The sequence below is a fragment of the Penicillium paradoxum genome (genome assembly GCF_028828445.1).
Source record: "Penicillium paradoxum strain IBT 22861 chromosome Unknown utg000006l_segment0_segment0, whole genome shotgun sequence".
NCBI lineage: Eukaryota > Fungi > Ascomycota > Eurotiomycetes > Eurotiales > Aspergillaceae > Penicillium > Penicillium paradoxum.
In genome coordinates this window covers 124269-142571 of record NW_026643184.1, presented here as the reverse complement: position 1 = coordinate 142571, position 18303 = coordinate 124269, and the positions used below count along the sequence as shown (strand labels likewise).

Here is an 18303-nt window from a genome sequence, read left to right as displayed (position 1 = left end):
TGAATCATTCCTGGAGATAACCGGTCTGCTTTCGCCATCGATGTGCCGATACGACAGCATTTATACTGTGAAACATCCCCCCGAGAGGGGAACGAGAAGGAAGTCTTTTCATAGAATTGTATCTATTACTCAAAGTAACTCCGGTGTATGGACTCTCATTCCCTGGCGGATACCTTTTATATGACGCCCCCCTAGAGCCTCATAGGAGTACATCTTGATACACCTTTCACACAACACTAGAACCCACCACCGCCCCCATCTCTGCCTTTGCGAGATGTCGCAGGACAGAGCCCAGAAAGGCTCCGGCTCACAAGACCCCACTGATATCACTCAACAACCTCTCTCCCAACCCGCTCACAGCCTCACCTTTGAAGATGTCATCGCTGAACTCGGCAGCAACTCGGACGATGGATTGACCACTGCAGAGGTCAAGCAACGCTTGGAGAAATATGGCGAGAACATGCTGGAAGGAGACGAAGGCGTTTCCTTGGCAAAGATTGTCATTCGGCAGATCGCCAACGCCATGATGCTGGTAAGTTCCAAGACTACGAGAACCAATGTCTGGCTACTAACAGTTCCAGGTCCTTATTATTGCCATGGCCGTTAGTTTTGGCATTCAGTCCTGGATTGAAGGAGGCTTCATTGCAGCAGTCATTGCCCTGAATATCGTCGTCGGTGTTTACCAGGACTATGCAGCGGAAAAGACCATGGACTCGTTGCGATCCCTTAGCTCACCTACCGGTGTAGTCTCCCGTGATGGAAAGACATCCACTGTTCCCGCCAACGAAATTGTCCCTGGTGACATGGTCGAATTGAAAGTAGGAGACACCGTTCCCGCGGATGTCAGGTATGTCACACAATTCTTGGACACAATATTGCTGGACCACCCAGCTAACTCCTTCATAGACTAGTTGAAGCATTTAACTTCGAGACCGACGAAGCTTTGCTGACCGGCGAGTCCCTTCCGGTTTTAAAGGAAGCCGAAAGCACCTTCGACCCCGATACAGGCCCAGGCGACAGACTGAACATCGCATACAGCTCATCCACCGTTACCCGAGGACGTGCACGCGGTGTCGTCGTGGGAACCGGAATGAGAACTGAGATTGGAGCTATCGCTCTCGCCCTCCGCGGAACCGACTCAAAGCGTCGTCCTGTCAAGCGTGGACCGGAAGGTGAAACCAAGAAGAGATGGTATATCCAGGCTTGGACATTGACGACTACCGATGCTATTGGTCGATTCTTGGGTACCAATGTTGGCACACCTTTACAGCGAAAGCTCTCCAAATTGGCGCTGTTGCTATTCGCTATTGCTGTGATCTTTGCCATTGTCGTTGCTGGATCGAACAACTGGCGCGGTGATAATGAAGTCATCATTTACGCGGTCGCTACAGGTCTGGCCATGATTCCCGCCTGTTTGGTAGTTGTGTTGACCATCACCATGGCTGTTGGAACTAAGCAGATGGTAAAGCGCAATGTCATCGTTCGGAAATTGGACTCTCTCGAGGCTCTCGGAGCTGTCACCAATATTTGCTCAGACAAGACTGGTACCTTGACCCAAGGCCGTATGGTCGCAAAAAGGGCTTGGCTTCCATCCCTGGGAACCTACTCAGTCGGTGCCTCGAATGAACCTCTCAACCCCCATGAAGGTGATTTGAGCTTGATGCCCGAACAACCGATCAAGCTGGGCTCCGACAACCTTGGCCAACCAGCATCGCCAGATGATCTATTGAAGGACAATGTTGCACTCAAGGACTTCCTCAACGTCGCTGCTATGGCCAACCTGGCCCATCTCCACCAAACTGCCACCGAAGGGTGGCAAGCTCGTGGTGAACCAACCGATATCGCTATTCAAGTCTTCGCCTCTCGATTCAATTGGGGTCTCGATCGCTGGACCAAAGGCGAGAAGCCTACCTGGCACCAGCAGGCCGAGTATCCATTTGATTCAAGCGTGAAGAAGATGTCTGTTATTTTCTCCAAGCGCAGCGATGACTCCGAGAAATGCCATGAAATGATTTTCACCAAGGGTGCTGTCGAGCGTGTACTTGAGGCCTGCACCACCATCAAATGGAAGGCTGATTCCGAGCCAGTTGCTATTACCGATGATATCAAGGACGAGATCTTGCAGAACATGGAAGCTTTGGCTAAAGAGGGTCTTCGTGTCCTTGCTTTGGCCGGTCGCGAGAATACTGCTGGCACCCAAAAGGGTGGCGAACCCCTTCCCCGCGAGGAGGTCGAGAAGGATCTGTCGTTCTACGGCTTGATTGGTCTTTATGATCCTCCTCGCCCTGAGACAGCCGGAGCCATTGCTCAATGTTACAAGGCTGGAATCGCCGTGCACATGGTGACCGGTGACCACCCCGGAACTGCACGGGCGATCGCAGCGCAAGTCGGAATCATTCCTGCCAACATGGATATGATCGCCAAGGACGTTGCTGACGCGATGGTCATGACTGCTTCCGAATTTGATAAGTTAACTGAAGACGAGATTGATCAGTTACCTACTCTCCCACTGGTTATTGCTCGCTGCGCACCGAACACCAAGGTCCGCATGATCGATGCTCTGCATCGCCGTGGACGCTTTGTCGCTATGACTGGTGATGGTGTCAATGACTCCCCATCGCTCAAGCGGGCTGATGTCGGTATTGCCATGGGCCAAAATGGTTCTGATGTGGCCAAGGATGCATCGGAACTCGTGCTCTCTGACGATAACTTCGCATCGATCATCAACGGTATTGAGGAAGGTCGTCGCATCTTCGACAACATTCAAAAATTCGTTCTCCACCTTCTTGCAGAGAACGTTGCTTTGGCTCTGACCCTGCTGATTGGATTGGCCTTCAAAGATGATAGCAACCAATCTGTCTTCCCTATCTCTCCTGTCGAGATTATCTGGATCATTATGATTACCTCTGGCCTTCCTGATATGGGACTTGGAATGGAGATCGCCGCTCCAGAAGTCATGGATCGCCCTCCTCAAAGTGTATGTTCTGCTAAGCTCCCATCCCTTGAGTGAATCAATTTGCTAACAAGCCGCAGAAACAAGGTATCTTTACCTGGGAAATCATTATCGACACCCTCGTCTATGGAGTCTGGATGGCTGGCCTGTGTCTGTCAGCATTTGCCCTCGTCATGTTCCAATGGGGCGATGGCGACCTTGCCATGGGCTGCAACACGAAATATAACGACCCGACCAAACCTTACACTTGCGAGACCGTATTCCGTGCTCGCGCTACTACCTTCACCTGTATGACCTGGTTTGCCCTCTTCCTCGCCTGGGAGATGATGAACCTCCGCCGCAGCTTCTTCCAGATGCAACCCGACTCGAAGAGATACTTCACCCAGTGGATGCATGATATCTGGCGCAACAAGTTCCTCTTCTTTGGCATCATGACCGGCTTCGTCCTTGCCTTCCCTATTCTCTACATCCCCGTGATCAACCACAGTGTCTTCAAGCACACCAGTATCACCTGGGAATGGGGTATTGTCTTCGTCGAGACTATCCTCTTCTTCCTTGGCATTGAATCTTGGAAGTGGTGCAAGCGTGCCTACTTCCGTCGCCAGGATCGCAAGGCTGCTGCTCGGGGTGACCAACCCGGTGGTGAGCACCGGGGTCTGAGAGATTTCAGTCGCTACACCACCATGGACCGGTCGGACACAACCGGTAGTGAGATGAAGGTCGAGCAATCGATGGTCTAGTTTTTCTTTTTTCCTTTTGCTGTTTGATTGGCGTGCATATCCCTGAATAAATTTCAGAGACTTTGACTTGCATCTGAAGATTATTGATTGATTTTCGCGACAATGAAACCTTTAGACAGATACCAACTAGTTTTTGAAATTTACGACTTTTATGTTTTAAGAACTGTCGAACAGTATTGAAGCGACGGATTTGGATCAATGGCCTAGGTGAATAGTTTCGGGTAGATAAACTAGGATTTCATGCTCCAGAGAAACAGGGGAGCTATTAGCTGGAAACGACAGTCTCCCGCATCTACGAGCCATCAAGCTTGTTATATAGGGCGTTATTCATACCATATTAGGAGCATGCAGAAGCGCCCTAACTACTCCCCGTGTTCTTTTGTCTTGTTTGCACGGCCAATTGGAGGCCGTACATTTCAGGCGTCCAGTCCTCGAGGGTGCATGGAAGCTTCATGTTCGCCGCGAGGACTGATCTACAAGGTGGATTCGTATACTGGGGTGCACCACTAGTTGTTATCAAAGCTGTTTCTGGGAAGTTGTCCCGTGTAGCAGCATCTATGCAAAGCGACCTACATCGGGGAAATAATCTCAGAATCATGATTATCATTACTATTCTCACATCTCTGAAATGATCAATTCACAATCCAGCACCTAGGCGGGTGGTCCTGACTTCGCCCACCACGATGCATCATGTCCGTCTCGATCCCTTGAATTGATATCCGCTCCATGCTCTATGAGCATGCGGACTGCTTGAATCTGTTGGTACTGTGCAGCCCAGGATAATGGCGATCGGCCATCGAAATCCGACAAGTTGATGTTGGTGTTGTCAACACCGAGGAGCCGTTGTACTGTGGCAAGCAGGTGTTCTTGCTGGATGTTGAAATTGGGATTTGCGAGTTGGTAGTTCTCGAATATCGGGATGGGGGTTGGTCTTCCAGTCAGGAGACCCTGAAGCTCGTGCGAGGCGTCAAAGCCGAAAGAGTATTGGTGGATCCTATGATCCGCACTGGTCCGACCCGTGAGTAGCAAGGCAGATCCAACAGCCCATGACAACGGGGTGCGGCCTTTATTATCTTGCGAGTTGGGGTCGACGCCTCCGTGTCCTAGTATGACTTCCACTGCAGCGACCCACCGCTCCCCTGCAGCCCACGACAACGGGGTTCTACCGGAAAGGTCTCTACAGTCAGGCCGGACACCGTCGCAGTTGAGGAGGCAGTGGAACAGAGAATCATCGTAGCTCCAAAAGCCCTGTGCAGCCATGTGCAATGGGGTTCTTCCTTTTTCATCCTGCGGGTTGGGATCAATACCCTTCTGAATCAGATGTTGCACCATCGAGTGACGACCACTCATTACAGCCCAAGAGAGCGCCGATCTGCCTGTATTGTCTTTGGCATTCAGACTGCCAGACTCCGAGGCAAGTAAAATGTCAACCACGTCGATGACTCCATGCTGGGCGGCGTGCGACAATGGTGTTCTACCTTGTTCATCGGTGAGGTTCATCACAACTCGGCCTGAGTCGAGCAAGATTTCCACCATGCGGAGTGGAAGGACCGATTGAATGGCGAGGAACAAAGGCGTTTGGCCATAGAGGCACCTGGCGTTGGCATCCACCTCGGGCATTTGTAGCAGCATCTTTGCACTCTCTGGTTTGCCCCACAGTGCGGCCAAGCCCAGTGGTGTTGTGTCCAGATGTTCGCTTTTGATGTTAGGATCAAACCCTTCTGCAAAGAGATAAGAAAGTATCGCATTATCTCCGCGTTGCAAAGCGATGTAGATCAGTGAGCTATCACGAGGCTCTGCTGGCGCACCCCAGCCGCAATCGTCGACAACTGTTTTCACCAGCGCGAGGTTTCCTCCCCCGACAGCGTAGTAGATACTATTCGAGTCGAAACTGACCCGAGAGTCCGCGAGTAAAATATGTGCTATTTCTTCGCATCCCTGCGCAAGAGCGCAGTTCAATGGAGTGCGGCGGGCGTCGTCAAGCCCCGAAGCTTCGACAACAACACTGTCCTGAATGTGGGGGTCCTTCAAGAGCAGTTTCACAATCTCCACACGCTTCTTGGATACAGCCGTGAGCAAGGATGTTTCTTCGCTCCTGTCGGTGTGGTTGATGAGATCCGGGTCGTGTGCAAGCAAGATTTTCACGATCTCGGTATTACCATAAAAGATGGCGATCTTCAATGGACACCAGGCGTTGCGTCTTGGTGCAGAGCGAACATCCGCACCCAGGGGGAGCAGCTTGGTGAGCAGCTTCTGCTGGTCGTGACGGCATGCCCATCTCAGGGCTCCGCTCTGGTACTTCACGATGTTGCAGACGTAGAGGGTCCTTTCGAGTATCAAGTACAGGCGGGCATTCGCCTTTCTGAAGGCTGAGATGCTGGCCTGAGAATCTAGATGACCCGCGATTTCGAGTATCAACTCGGCAGGCAACTTGGCGAGCGACATCTGTTCGTCGTATTAGCACCAGAAGTCAACCAAAGGTCCGCTGAGAGTGAAGTGACGGGAAACTGACGTTGAATCACAGCTACAATGAAGGGGCTCGACCTTCAGATAGAACACAGTTGGGGAAGTGTGCCGCGGGAAGATAGGCACGGGAGCAGATGCAGCAGAAAGCAACGATTTGTGCGCCAGTGAGCAGCAGGAGTTGGACAATAAATACCCCAGCATCGCGACGATACGTTATGGCCTTTTCCCAAACGGGAAATGTGGAAAATCGCCTAGGTAGCGACCGTCGCGGTGCACACGGACTTCTGGAGAAAGAGGAAAAATGGCCAGCTTGACTGTTATAAAACTGGCCTGCAATCATATTTCCATATTAGCAGGGCGGGCCGTAGTCTGCCTCAAAGGATTCCAAGAAACTGCCTGCTAAAGTTGCCTTTATATCTGGTTGATCTGGCTATGGCGAATGTGGATCACAATCACCCAAATATCATAGCCTTGTGTGTATAGAAGGGGAAGGGTGGATACAGGGCATATTGGAGCACCGTAGAGTAAGCGAGGGACTCAGACTGCCCAGGTAAAGTAGATCAGATTGAGTAACCAAGAGTACAATGGCCATGTATATGAATGCATATGGCATTGTGGTAGTAGAACTGGAGGGATGTAGTGCACTTATTAGCATAGTACTGGTGAAAAGGTCATTATCACACAAGGAACAAAGACATCATATCCAAACGATCAGAGAAACAGCATGTCCCTTATAGCTTCGATGCCGTTATGTGATTCCGATCTAGCCATGACTGGATCGTCCGCACCAATCCATCGATCTCTGCTCCTGTATTTCCCGCATGCAAGCATACTCGCACACGTTCCTTTCCCTCGGGAATGGTTGGTGGCATGATAGCACGAACAATGAATCCGTTTTCTTGACAGAGACTTGCCAATTGTCGGGGTTGTGATGTGCGAAGGGAAATGATGGGAGATGTTGGAAAATGGTCGACCTCGAACACAACCGATTTGTGTGTGTGGAGGTCGTCCAGTCGTTGGCGGAGATGGAGGATCAACTGCTGGAGTCGGAGTTGTAACTGCGAGAGAATTAGATACGGCTATGGAGGACGTGGGAACGGGATCGACTCGCCGATTCAGTTTCACCAGATAACAGGAGCTCATATGCAGCGCGAATCGATGCTAGGAATGGGAAGCCCAGAGCTGTTGTGTAGATCAAACTCCGGGCATAATTGATCAAATAATCTCTCGTCTCCGGTCCACAGAGAACCATCGCTGAGTACGTGTCAGTCAGATAGTTCAGTGGAAGCCCAACTCTGCCCTAAAAACGTACCTCCGTGACTCGCCAGTGCCTTTCCGAACGTGTGCACGCGAATGAACATGCGATCCTGAACGCCAAGTTCTTGAACTACCCCAGCACCTCGTGGTCCAAATACTCCAGTAGCATGTGCTTCATCGACATAGAAATATCCATTACCTTTGGGTAGCAACTCATCAACAACTGCGATGAACTCCTTGATCGGAGCCACATCGCCATCCATACTGTAAATTGACTCAATGACCACGAAGACATTCCGTGTACCTTCAGCAACTGTCGGGTCCTTTGCGATCTGCGACTTGAGAGTCTCCCTCAAGCCAATTGGCGAGCTGTGGCGAAACATCTTGCGAGAACCAGCCCGCGACAGACGCATGCCCTCGTGAGCACTAGCATGGATGAGCTCATCGTATAGAATCACATCGCCGGGTTGTGGAATGCTAGAGAGCACCCCGACGTTAGCATCGTATCCAGAATTAAATAGCAGTGCCGTCGGAGCTTGATGGAATGTTGCGACAAAGTTCTCGAGTTCTTCCGCATACGCCGAATTCCCGTCTAATAGCCGAGATCCCCCACTGGCCAGGGGGAATGACGGCGGAGTATTGTTCAGAAGTGCCAGGAAGCGCTCTCGATATGCGGAAGACGTTGACAACGACAGGAAGTCATTCGACGAGAAGTCCACTGCCGTCCGAGGTAAAACAGTCAGCCTCCGACGGGCGGATTTGGCCTCCCGACGCGACAATGCGGCGGAAAGTGAGGCCACGAGGGACTTGGGTGCTGCCTCTTGTGATGGACCGGCCATGATGCTCTTGTCTGTCATGGTCATTGACGTCAATCTGCGATGGGGAAGGCGTTCCTGTTCCTGATGCTATTTTTGTTCTGATCCACTTTAATTCGGAGTGGACTGGACTGAATTTGTGTTGAGGACGATGGGCAGTCAACAGAACCTACTCATAAAGTCAACACCCTCGTTGAGAAGCCCCAACAAGACGAGACAACCTCGGTGGAAGCAGAAATGTGGAGATTAGGCGTGGGGACGATGATTCGCCTGAAACTCTCTTGATCCGGAGTCGGTTTCAGCTTCAGAATCCAAACATTCACCATCAAATCACATCCAATCTCAATATCTCCGACTCACAATGACCGTCGGCGCAGGGCTCTGGCGCAGTTTGCGTGCCCACCAAGTCTATGGCGCTAACACCGACGTGGGGAAGACTATCGTCTCCACGGTGTTGTGCAATGCCGTTCAACGCCAGAAACAACAGGCCGCATTCCTTAAACCCGTGTCGACGGGCGCATTGGATGATGCTGATGATCGGTGACTCTTGGATTCACTGGCGATCTCACAGTCAATTGCTGACGGTCGCAGGCATCTGAAGCGCTATGGCGCCGGGACCCTCACCAAGTGTCTCTACCAATTCGACGACCCAGTGAGCCCGCATTTGGCAGCCAAAGATAAATTCGTGAGTGTCATAGTTCTCCTTTTGATGTTCAGGAAGCTGATGGCGTAGATTCCACGAGACGATGATTTGCTTGCCTCAATACACAAAACGCTCTCCGGGTGGGCGCGGTCGGAGATTGACTTCGCCCTGGTCGAGACGGCTGGCGGCGTGCACTCACCAGGTCCCAATGGCAACTCCCAGGCGGATTTGTACCGGCCTCTCCGTTTGCCCATTGTGCTGGTCGCAGACTCTCGCCTGGGAGGAATCTCCTCCTCGATCTCAGCTTACGAGTCGTTGCTACTCCGTGGCTATGATGTCTCGTCGGTTCTCTTGTTCCGAGACGAGTACTACCAGAATCATGAATACCTCCGTGATTACTTCCAGAAAAAGAACACCCCTCTGGTGTCATTACCCGCACCTCCTACCCGACCGTCGCGGCAGGATGCCGATGCCCAATTGAAGGACGAGGAGGCCATGCTTGATTATTACCAACACTCCGCCAAGGACTCGGAGATTCTCCAATTGCTGGAGGATCTGTCAGTCAATAACACAGAGCGTGTTCAGCGTCTGGAAGAAATGGCTGATCGTGCCCATGATCTCATATGGTACCCCTTTACCCAGCACCAAGGCATGACCGCCAAGGACATCACCGTGATCGACTCGGCGCACGATGATTACTTCCAGACGTTCGGCTCCAATACATCTAAGAAGACAGAGGGAGAATTGCGCCCGACCTTCGACGGGTCTGCGTCCTGGTGGACACAAGGCTTGGGCCACGGCAACCCCGAACTGTCACTGTCTGCAGCCTATGCCGCCGGTCGGTATGGCCACGTCATGTTTGCAGGTGCAATTCATGAGCCCGCACTATCGCTCGCAGATACCCTACTGAAGACCATCGAAAATCCGCGTTTTACCAAGGTCTTCTACACAGACAATGGAAGCACAGGCATGGAAGTCGCGGTAAAAATGGGTCTCCGCGCATCTTGCGACCGGTACGGCTGGGATGCCAGCCAAGAGCAGATTGGCATTCTCGGTCTTAAGGGCAGCTATCACGGAGATACTATCGGAGTCATGGATTGTTCGGAGCCATCAACGTATAACAAAAAGGTTGAGTGGTACCGTGGTCGGGGCCACTGGTTCGACTTCCCTCTTGTCAAGATGGTTGGCGGATCTTGGAAAGTCGAGATCCCCGGCGAGCTACAGGTGGAATTGGGCGAAGATATTGATTTCACTTCATTGGGGTCGGTCTTTGATCTCAATCAACGTCTTGAGTCTGGCACTGCTCAGCGTTACAAGGACTATATCCGTCGCACTCTCGAGGATTTGGTCCAGCGACAAGGAATGAAGTTTGGGGCGTTGATTATGGAACCAGTCATCCTCGGTGCAGGTGGAATGCTTTTCTGGTGAGAATCCTGTGTTCCGAGCATTGATTGATCGTTTTGACTAACTAGCTTCTAATAGTGATCCCCTTTTCCAGAGATGTCTTAGCGATGTGGTCCGTGATCACCCCGAGTTGTTCTCCGCTAACGCCCCGGCTCCCAAGCAATCCCCATCATGGTCTGGCTTGCCAATAATCTTTGATGAGGTCTTCACCGGTCTATACCGTCTCGGTCGCCGCACCTCCGCTTCTTTCTTAGATGTACACCCCGACATTGCGGTCAACGCGAAACTTCTCACGGGCGGACTGGTACCGCTCTGCACGACGGTCGCTAGTGAAGAGATCTTTGATGCTTTCTCGAGCCCAGAGAAGAGTGATGCGCTTCTCCATGGTCATAGTTATACGGCTCATGCCGTTGGGTGTACGGTGGCTGTTGATTCCTTGAAGACTATGGCGAAGCTTGACACTGATGGATCGTGGGATGGATACCGTGATGACTGGCGTAGTAGCTCCCTTACTACTGTTGAGGCTTCGACTCCAGAAGTGTGGAGTGTGTGGTCACATGGTATGCTTCAGGACCTGTCTTGCGCGGACTCCGTGGAGAGTGTCTTTGCCATTGGAACGGTGCTTAGTATTTCGCTTCGTGATACGGAGGGAGCAGGTATGTTTTTGCGACTCAAATATGCAGCCGCCAAGCTAACACTCTTCCAGGCTATAACTCTCATGTTGCCAAGGGGCTTCAGCAGAAGCTGGCTGCGGGTGGTGATCAATTCAACGTTCACTCGCGCGTCCTTGGGAATGTTCTTTACCTGATGTCCAGTGTGACCTCCAAACCCGAGTCACTTCGAGAGTTGGAGAGTCTCCTTCGATCAGCATTGATATAAATATGGTCAAGGTAAGACTATATACAAACATTACAACTGAATAATTTAGGGCACTATTGCATCTATTAGCAGAGTCTGCAGAGGCATGAATATAGATAACCTCCACGAAGTAAAGTTTAAACAGGCTGATTGTCCAGAAAGAAAGTAAAGATAGAAAAGGTTAATTTGAAACGCAGATGTAGCATGTTTTCGGGGGTATGTAGTATGGGATAACTTCAAAAGTAACTACCTATAGATGCAGAGATGGAGATATCCAAAACAGTTACTACATGACTATACACTGCCTTGGCGTATATGGAGTCATGCTTTCTCTGTACCCCTCTAGGGATATCATGCTTTCAAGGACTAGATAGAGAAGTTAGTCAAAACATAGGGTGTCATTGAGAAGGATTCAACTGCAACGGAGCTCAACTCACATTCCCTTTTAGCTTCTTTACTTTCAGCCGTGTCGTGCCACAGCCTCAATAGCCATGTAGCGACTAGTGCATCCTTCAACTCCTGCGACAGAGTCCCCGTAATGGACAATTTATATCGGTCATCTTCTTTCTCTTCAACAGCTACCTGTATGCCATTGGAGTCGCTCCACTTATAGCAATTGCGACCTGTTTTCCTGTTTTGGTGGATATCAAACAAGAGAGATTGTTGCGTGCCCTCGTTGAATAATGGCTTATCTGAATAAGTCCTTTTGGGACTCAACATCGCTTTGAAGGATTTTTTTTGAAAGCGTGACTCGAAAGTCTCAAGGCGGATATTGCCCACCATCTCGGGTACGGCAGAGGTTATATAGTACCGAGCAGGTATGTCCGTTCGGTATTGCGCATTCACAGGGTGCACGAGGTAGAAGAGATGTTGCTTTTGCGATGTGCTTGCAATAGCGCCCTTGGTCCCGATCTCGAGCTCAGGTGCTTCATGCTGGACTCTTTCGAATGCCACAGAGGACTCCTTGTTCGTGATTGACCTGATATCTCTGTTGAATTGGTAAAGTGGGGTTGGATTTGCAGCTTCAGCGTGGACAGATAAGCCTGACAGATAGAGGACGACCGGCTCAAGAGTGTTTCCTAAGGGTTTCCCGATATCCTCGTATGAATCAGAGTCCGAATCCATTGTTTTGGGCATTGAGTTCCATATATCTCAACACTCCTAGCAGTCCAGTGTGTATTTATCTGGTGTGAAAGGGACATCCAACCATAGTTAGATTGATCTAGAGGATATGTAGTAAGATGGGTTGTATGGAGGTAGTAGTAGGCCATAGTCGAGAGATCGGGGGAAGAGCACCCGGGATCTGGGTTCCACATTGGGAAGGTGAGGCGGGCACATGACGTTAGTCAGCACTCGTCTTGGCCCCTGGCCCCTGGCCACCTCTATCCAGTATCTCGCTATCGTCGCATGGTGGCCGGCTCACCTACCACAATCAGATGGAAGACAGTTAATTCTATGAGGCTTTTTCCTCCTCTTCTTTTCTGTTCTGTCCCCATCTGAGAAATCCCTGACAGTATGTTGTACATGCGCCAAGTTTGGGGGCGTAAGATTTGATTGCGCTTACGCCAAGGTGGAGATATTGCATCTAGTGTTCGGCGCCGCTGTGGGCCAGAATCAAGGTCTGCCCCGGCCCAATTTAGTGTGAAAGAATCGGGGGATGGTAAGTACTTTACAATGACAGTCTCATTACATCCCTGATAAGCATGGTGAACGAAATACCGTCAATTTGAACGGAATTGTTCCAGTTTCAATAATCTCGCTTCCTCTATGCATCGAAATTCAGCCATGCGGTCTGCTTTGAACGGGGTACTTGCCGCGGCGCAGGTCGTCGCTACGTGTTTCATGGCTTGGAAGGCTCTGACAATTTGGACCGGTACGCCATACCCGGTGATGATCGTGACTACCGAGTCTATGGTTCCTGCATTTGCGCCGGGGGACATCTTGTTCATTTCCAATCATCATCGAAATGTCGCGATAGGCGACCTGCCTGTATGCTGGCTCCCTGATCGCGCGTTTCCAATGGTACATAGGGTGGTTCGGGTCGTGTATGAAGAACAAAGCAACCCGGATTTGACGTAAGCACTGCGCGATTCGTTCTCTTACAGTGTGCTGATTTCGAATACACTATAGCCAACTCATATTGACAAAGGGAGACAATAACCTCATTGACGATACATTGATGTATCCTGAAGGCCAAGATTACTTGTCTCGCAGCCAGATTCTCGGATTTGTCAGAGGTTACATACCCTTCATAGGATGGTTTGTGATCGTGCTACAAGACTTTACACACCCTCGCGAGGCCGCTACTATGTTGTGTCGGGGTATTGGCTTGATATAATCTGAGTGAAGATTGAGTCAATATGTATATTACAGCTCGTCCCTAGATTCATAGCATTGGATGCAACAAAGCGCGGTAAACCTTGGGATAGATCCACATCGGAGCACTGCAGAAAAAGAATATGCAAACCCATGCCATGCCCATGACCGTTCGCAACAGTGGTGGAAAGCTTCCTCTCAACGTGCTCATGACTTTCATCTTGGATACCACGGTCTCAACCGCGGCAGCGAGGAAACACAGCTCGAAGAACAGGACGTCTCGGAATAGTGCTGCGTCTCCCAATGACCATCCGACCAATGCATGGGAGAGACCAGATATTGTGAATATAAGGAATGCAGTCATTGTTTTGTCCAAGCCTGAGCCCGGCGGTATTCCCATCAATTCTTGAGAAACAAGTCGTGAATAATGAATGTATGTAGGTATCGTCAGTTGATGCCAGAATCGACCCCAAAAGCCCCGCACACTGTACGCTTTCATCGGGCTGCCGAAGAGAGGTGGCCAATCTCCAGGATCATCGAACCGTAGGATGGCAACAAACACAATGGCCAGAAGGGAATGATAGAATTCCAGAAAGAAATAAGCACGCCAAATCCATTGGAGTGACATGATGGCGCGAACTTGGACTTGGTGCAACGATAGCTGGAAGGCTACTTCCATTTCGGGCGAGAAGTCGGCCACAGAGACTTGCCCAAGCGCATGGATGAAGACCTTTTGGAAAGCAAAGCGCTCAAATGCCCAAAGAGTGGCTGCTTTCATAGCCTGTTGGAGGAGGAAAAGTACGCGAGAATTCGAATCACTTGACGCCTTCTCTTCAAAGGACGAAAGCCGCAATGGTAGGTTTCGAGGATTGTTCCATATCCTATAGCAATCGACAAAGCTCCAGTCATGTGTGTTTAGGTCTGGACTAAAAGTATGCTGATCAAAAGCGAGTGTCTTTGTTGAGTAAAGTAGATAAAAGACCACCAAGCTTGCAAAAGTGCTATCAGCGCCAATCATCCAAGACAGCCTATGCGATGAGACCAATGACATTAAGGAGCATAGCCAGACTGGCCCCAGTAGTAGAAGACGAGTTCTCCGGCGTCTTTTGAGGCCAGTGATATTCAGCAGACTGGCTATCATAAAGTAAAGCAGCGGTGAAAATGACTCGTGATCCATGGCCTGCATGTTGCTTGAAGCTTGATAGTAAGAAAGTCCAAAAACACAACAGTAAGTATGAAGATCGAATTCAAAACAGAGAGTTTCTTACTTGACATTCAGGTAATGTTTCAAAACAGTGAAATACCGTCCCTGATAAATTCTCCACAAGTGGAGAGATCTATATTGCGCTGAAGGGTGGATCGTCTCTTCATCTTCCCCAATAGGAAAAAGCACGAGATATACCCTATCTAGCAGACTATTAACGCCTCGTATTCTAGTATTTCATGTATGCAGATCAGCATTCCATCAACCTGTGAGTGAGTGGTCCCATCTCCTTCGAAGTAATGAATGGCCAAAATCCTGAAGGTCCACGCTACTGATTTGGGGGCCATACGGCCATCTTGAAGCTGTTCCCTATTCCCGTGGTACAAACTAACGCTATAGAACAATTCTTGGTCGCTAGGCTTACGAAGTAGGTCTCCTACAGTTCCCTCTGGTCCACCCGCTTTGGGCACGCACGGTAGTTTGGCTCGGAGCATCTCGCTCAAGTGTCAGCTCATCTATGGATGGATATCTTGCCCACGTCACAATGGGCATGTACAAGCTAAGGGGATCCAGATGAACGATGTTTGGTCATGTCGCAATCCTGCCCTGAGCGAATTTACTCACACAGGGTAACTAGTAGACCCACCGAGACATGAGCGAGAACTCATCCCATCTGCGTGTCTAACTCTCCATATGGGACCCTCATGCAATATGAATGGAGGTAATCATTGGCTTCTATTGAGCACCTACCTCTATCTGAACTTGCAGCGCCGAGCCATTCAAGTCATGCGCCAGCTGCCATTTACTCATGAATACTACCTAGCTAGCATCCATGCTATCTGCTTGGGACTGGAGTTAGATTATGAACATTAGCTGAGTATGGAAGGTTATGCGGGATATCAGGAGTAAGACCTTTGCCATGGGTTGCTTTGAATGGGTATAAAACACACGTATGCCTTCGCATCTGTCTTGTTCTTCTTCTCCTTATCATAGCACCAAGACTTAAGATTCCTCAAGCAGAGTATCACAACTTCTTCCGATCAATATGACTCCCCTGTCCCTCAAAGCACTCGGTGGCGCTGCAGCCGTATACCTGTTGGGCCAGCAGGTTCAGTGCCCATTCCTCGCCATTCCTCTTATCGCTGATGCTGTTGCCATGACTGTCGCCCAAGTAGGCTCGGCTGCAGCGTCTTTTGGTGGTGCCATTGCTGCCGCACACTTTGCCCGGGATCTCGAGGGACGTGATACTCAGATCAATGCCCCCGCTGGAGTGCCTCAGTACAACTTCGATATGTGCGCCGAGAGCCTGAATGACCCTGCTGTCACTGTGACCGTTACCGGCCCTGTTGAGAACAACGGTGAGTACCTGTTATAACATAAATTTAACCTCTATATCAGGCTAACTCTTTTCAGGTATCCAAATTGACGGCCTGCCTTCTACCTGCATGGTTCTTGCCAATGTCATCGATGGCGATGCGGTCAATGGTCCGGTGCCGACTCCCTGTGGCTCTGCATGCCTTCTGTATAACAACCTGAACGCGGATCAGTATGGACAGATGCAGTCCGTTTTCAACGATTTGAAGAATCTATAAAGATCCGAGGCGCTTTTTGCCAATTATTTCCTTGTCCAAATATGAGTTAGACTCGTTGGTTTTGTTGTGTGTTGTTCAGAATGCCATTGGAGGAGGTCAAGGCCTCGTGGGCCGAGGAAGAGTAAAATTACTTTGTACAGAGAACAATTCACAGAATCATTTATGCTCTCAACACGCTCGCTCGCTATCTTTGTGGCTGCTGTAATTCATGTGGAAATTCTTATATTCTGTGATTCTCAATGAATCTCTTTCAAGACAGGACCAGACGGTGTCTCACATACTTAACTCACTCTGACAAGGCATATTTTGCGGTTGGTCTGTGACAGGCCACCTCACCACCGGGCTCAGGAACAAATTGCTCACTCTATGCTAACTCTTTTATGGAGGTCGGCTTACCTCTTTGGTCAACTACTTCACATCTCTAATTCACGAAGAACCGGGGTTTGGTGCTATCAGACAATGTATAATGGAGGATGGGACCTCTGTGGTCGCATTAAATCGGGCCCCAAGATATAAACATATATATTTCCCTGCATAGTTGAGTTCTTTCGACTAAAGATACACGAAATTGATTGCGACAGACTAATTAAATTCATAGAGGGTACAGTGACTTTGATCTATTGGTGTATCATGGGTTGCCGATTGAGTATGGTCCGTAGTCACGGAACTGGTCCAACAACTAGTCGGAGGTATGAAAATAACAACGCTCAAGGGACAGACGCTAGTCAGTTTAACTGAATGTAAGACTTGGGACTAATTTGTCGAACTCTTCTTTCCGATATCGACTACAAACTTGCTTGTTCTTCCCTTGACATGTAGTGTATAGAGCCTGATTGCAGTCACGATGACCATAAGAGTCCACCGCGCTCCCAACACGCTAGACTGACCGTCCCCTAGCTCAAGTGTGAACGCATGTGTCATGCGGGGCCAGGCCATAACCCATTCAACAAAGGCGACAGTCTCACCATCTTCGACAGCGGATGGAGACGAGGGCGAAGAGGGTTTTTGAACACTGCTGTCGCTCGACTGGGAGATCTGCTGGGTCGATAATAATCGGACCAATTTGAACCCATTCCTTTTCGCTTGATCGTCCCCCTTCTTGACCTTCCTCCATGCGAACACCTCCCGCTGCTTTTTCTCGCCTACCTCGATGGAGAAGTGGAAGGCGATGTGGTTGTTTGTGCCAAGTTCGGCGCGCATGAGCTCCGTGTCCAGACGGTCGGATTTCGAGTCCGAATCCAACGGCGGCAAGAAGATAATCCCATCTGGATTGAATGCATGGAGGCCGCGCGACTCGTCACCGGCAGCAGCAAGAATGAGATCCTTGGAGCTCATTCCATTGCGCAGGATAAATCCTGTTCTCATTCCAAGTGGAGGTTTGCCACTATAGCCAGTTTGCATCTCAATTAGACACAGACGCTCCTTGGCATTCGCTCCACACAGATTCATAGATTTCCATTTTGTCCACTGGCCATGTACGCTCATGGTTGATGGAAGTGAGCCATAGCGAGATGATACATTCACCGACGCCTCTTCATAGGCAGGTGGGGCATCACTTTCCTGGGGTTGGGCCATGGCGTGAAGAAGAAATTGAATAAAGAAAACCAAGATACTGTTCATGGCTCTAGTCCGGAGACATTGATTTTACTGGCTTTATGTTATACACACTGTCCTCCGCAGTCCTCCTGCACGGGTGACTCCGCCACTTCCTGGCTGCAGGATCATGATGTTTCCAGTGGGTCAAGTGTCGAGTGGGATCCCTGATTGGCGTTGTTGCACTCAGGACGATATTATACTATGTAGATCGCTGTTCCGGGGGCCAAAAACACACGATCTTAGCCCAATCAGTCTGCGTAGTTGAGATGAACCCAAACCCTTGGAAGGGGGTCCAAAGTCTTTTCCAAAAGGGCAACTTATCCGTCGAACATTGCCTAAGCCACTTATGTTGTAATCTATGTATCGTATCTCTGCAACAATATATGGTGGATTGGATTATATGAGGGTTTGGCCTCCCGCACTTAATTCTTCTTGGCTTTCATTTTCCAGACAGAAAAG

At 49.9% G+C, this 18303-nt stretch overlaps 9 protein-coding genes across 9 annotated transcripts; 5 read left to right on the top strand and 4 right to left on the bottom strand.

The window, feature by feature from the left end:
• Positions 1-274: 274 nt before the first annotated feature.
• On the top strand, positions 275-3693 carry N7457_006561 (cation-translocating P-type ATPase; the record flags this gene model as incomplete). Its single annotated transcript, XM_057177605.1, has 4 exons — positions 275-532; positions 582-847; positions 907-2977; positions 3034-3693. 4 exons carry the CDS (start codon positions 275-277, stop codon positions 3691-3693), a joined length of 3255 nt encoding a protein of 1084 aa, XP_057029349.1.
• Positions 3694-4344: 651 nt separating this feature from the next.
• N7457_006560 (ankyrin repeat domain-containing protein) lies at positions 4345-7031 on the bottom strand (the record flags this gene model as incomplete). The annotated part of the gene is made up of 2 exons (XM_057177604.1): positions 4345-6138; positions 6993-7031. 2 exons carry the CDS (start codon positions 7029-7031, stop codon positions 4345-4347), a joined length of 1833 nt encoding a protein of 610 aa, XP_057029348.1.
• A 197-nt stretch (positions 7032-7228) lies between these two features.
• Positions 7229-8255, bottom strand: N7457_006559 (aminotransferase class I/II-fold pyridoxal phosphate-dependent enzyme; the record flags this gene model as incomplete). Its single annotated transcript, XM_057177603.1, has 2 exons — positions 7229-7413; positions 7472-8255. The coding sequence occupies 2 exons, from the start codon at positions 8253-8255 to the stop codon at positions 7229-7231; spliced, it is 969 nt and encodes a 322-aa protein (XP_057029347.1).
• A 337-nt stretch (positions 8256-8592) lies between these two features.
• bioDA (adenosylmethionine-8-amino-7-oxononanoate aminotransferase) lies at positions 8593-11157 on the top strand (the record flags this gene model as incomplete). Its single annotated transcript, XM_057177602.1, has 5 exons — positions 8593-8771; positions 8823-8916; positions 8965-10298; positions 10357-10934; positions 10985-11157. 5 exons carry the CDS (start codon positions 8593-8595, stop codon positions 11155-11157), a joined length of 2358 nt encoding a protein of 785 aa, XP_057029346.1.
• Positions 11158-11502: 345 nt separating this feature from the next.
• Positions 11503-12261, bottom strand: N7457_006557 (uncharacterized protein; the record flags this gene model as incomplete). Its single annotated transcript, XM_057177601.1, has 1 exon — positions 11503-12261. The coding sequence occupies one exon, from the start codon at positions 12259-12261 to the stop codon at positions 11503-11505; it is 759 nt and encodes a 252-aa protein (XP_057029345.1).
• Positions 12262-12903: 642 nt separating this feature from the next.
• On the top strand, positions 12904-13474 carry N7457_006556 (S24/S26 family peptidase; the record flags this gene model as incomplete). The annotated part of the gene is made up of 2 exons (XM_057177600.1): positions 12904-13211; positions 13267-13474. 2 exons carry the CDS (start codon positions 12904-12906, stop codon positions 13472-13474), a joined length of 516 nt encoding a protein of 171 aa, XP_057029344.1.
• Positions 13475-13610: 136 nt separating this feature from the next.
• N7457_006555 (signal peptidase complex catalytic subunit SEC11) lies at positions 13611-13862 on the top strand (the record flags this gene model as incomplete). Its single annotated transcript, XM_057177599.1, has 1 exon — positions 13611-13862. One exon carries the CDS (start codon positions 13611-13613, stop codon positions 13860-13862), a length of 252 nt encoding a protein of 83 aa, XP_057029343.1.
• Positions 13863-15701: 1839 nt separating this feature from the next.
• On the top strand, positions 15702-16248 carry N7457_006554 (uncharacterized protein; the record flags this gene model as incomplete). Its single annotated transcript, XM_057177598.1, has 2 exons — positions 15702-16014; positions 16070-16248. 2 exons carry the CDS (start codon positions 15702-15704, stop codon positions 16246-16248), a joined length of 492 nt encoding a protein of 163 aa, XP_057029342.1.
• A 753-nt stretch (positions 16249-17001) lies between these two features.
• Positions 17002-17823, bottom strand: N7457_006553 (uncharacterized protein; the record flags this gene model as incomplete). Its single annotated transcript, XM_057177597.1, has 1 exon — positions 17002-17823. One exon carries the CDS (start codon positions 17821-17823, stop codon positions 17002-17004), a length of 822 nt encoding a protein of 273 aa, XP_057029341.1.
• Positions 17824-18303: the final 480 nt, after the last annotated feature.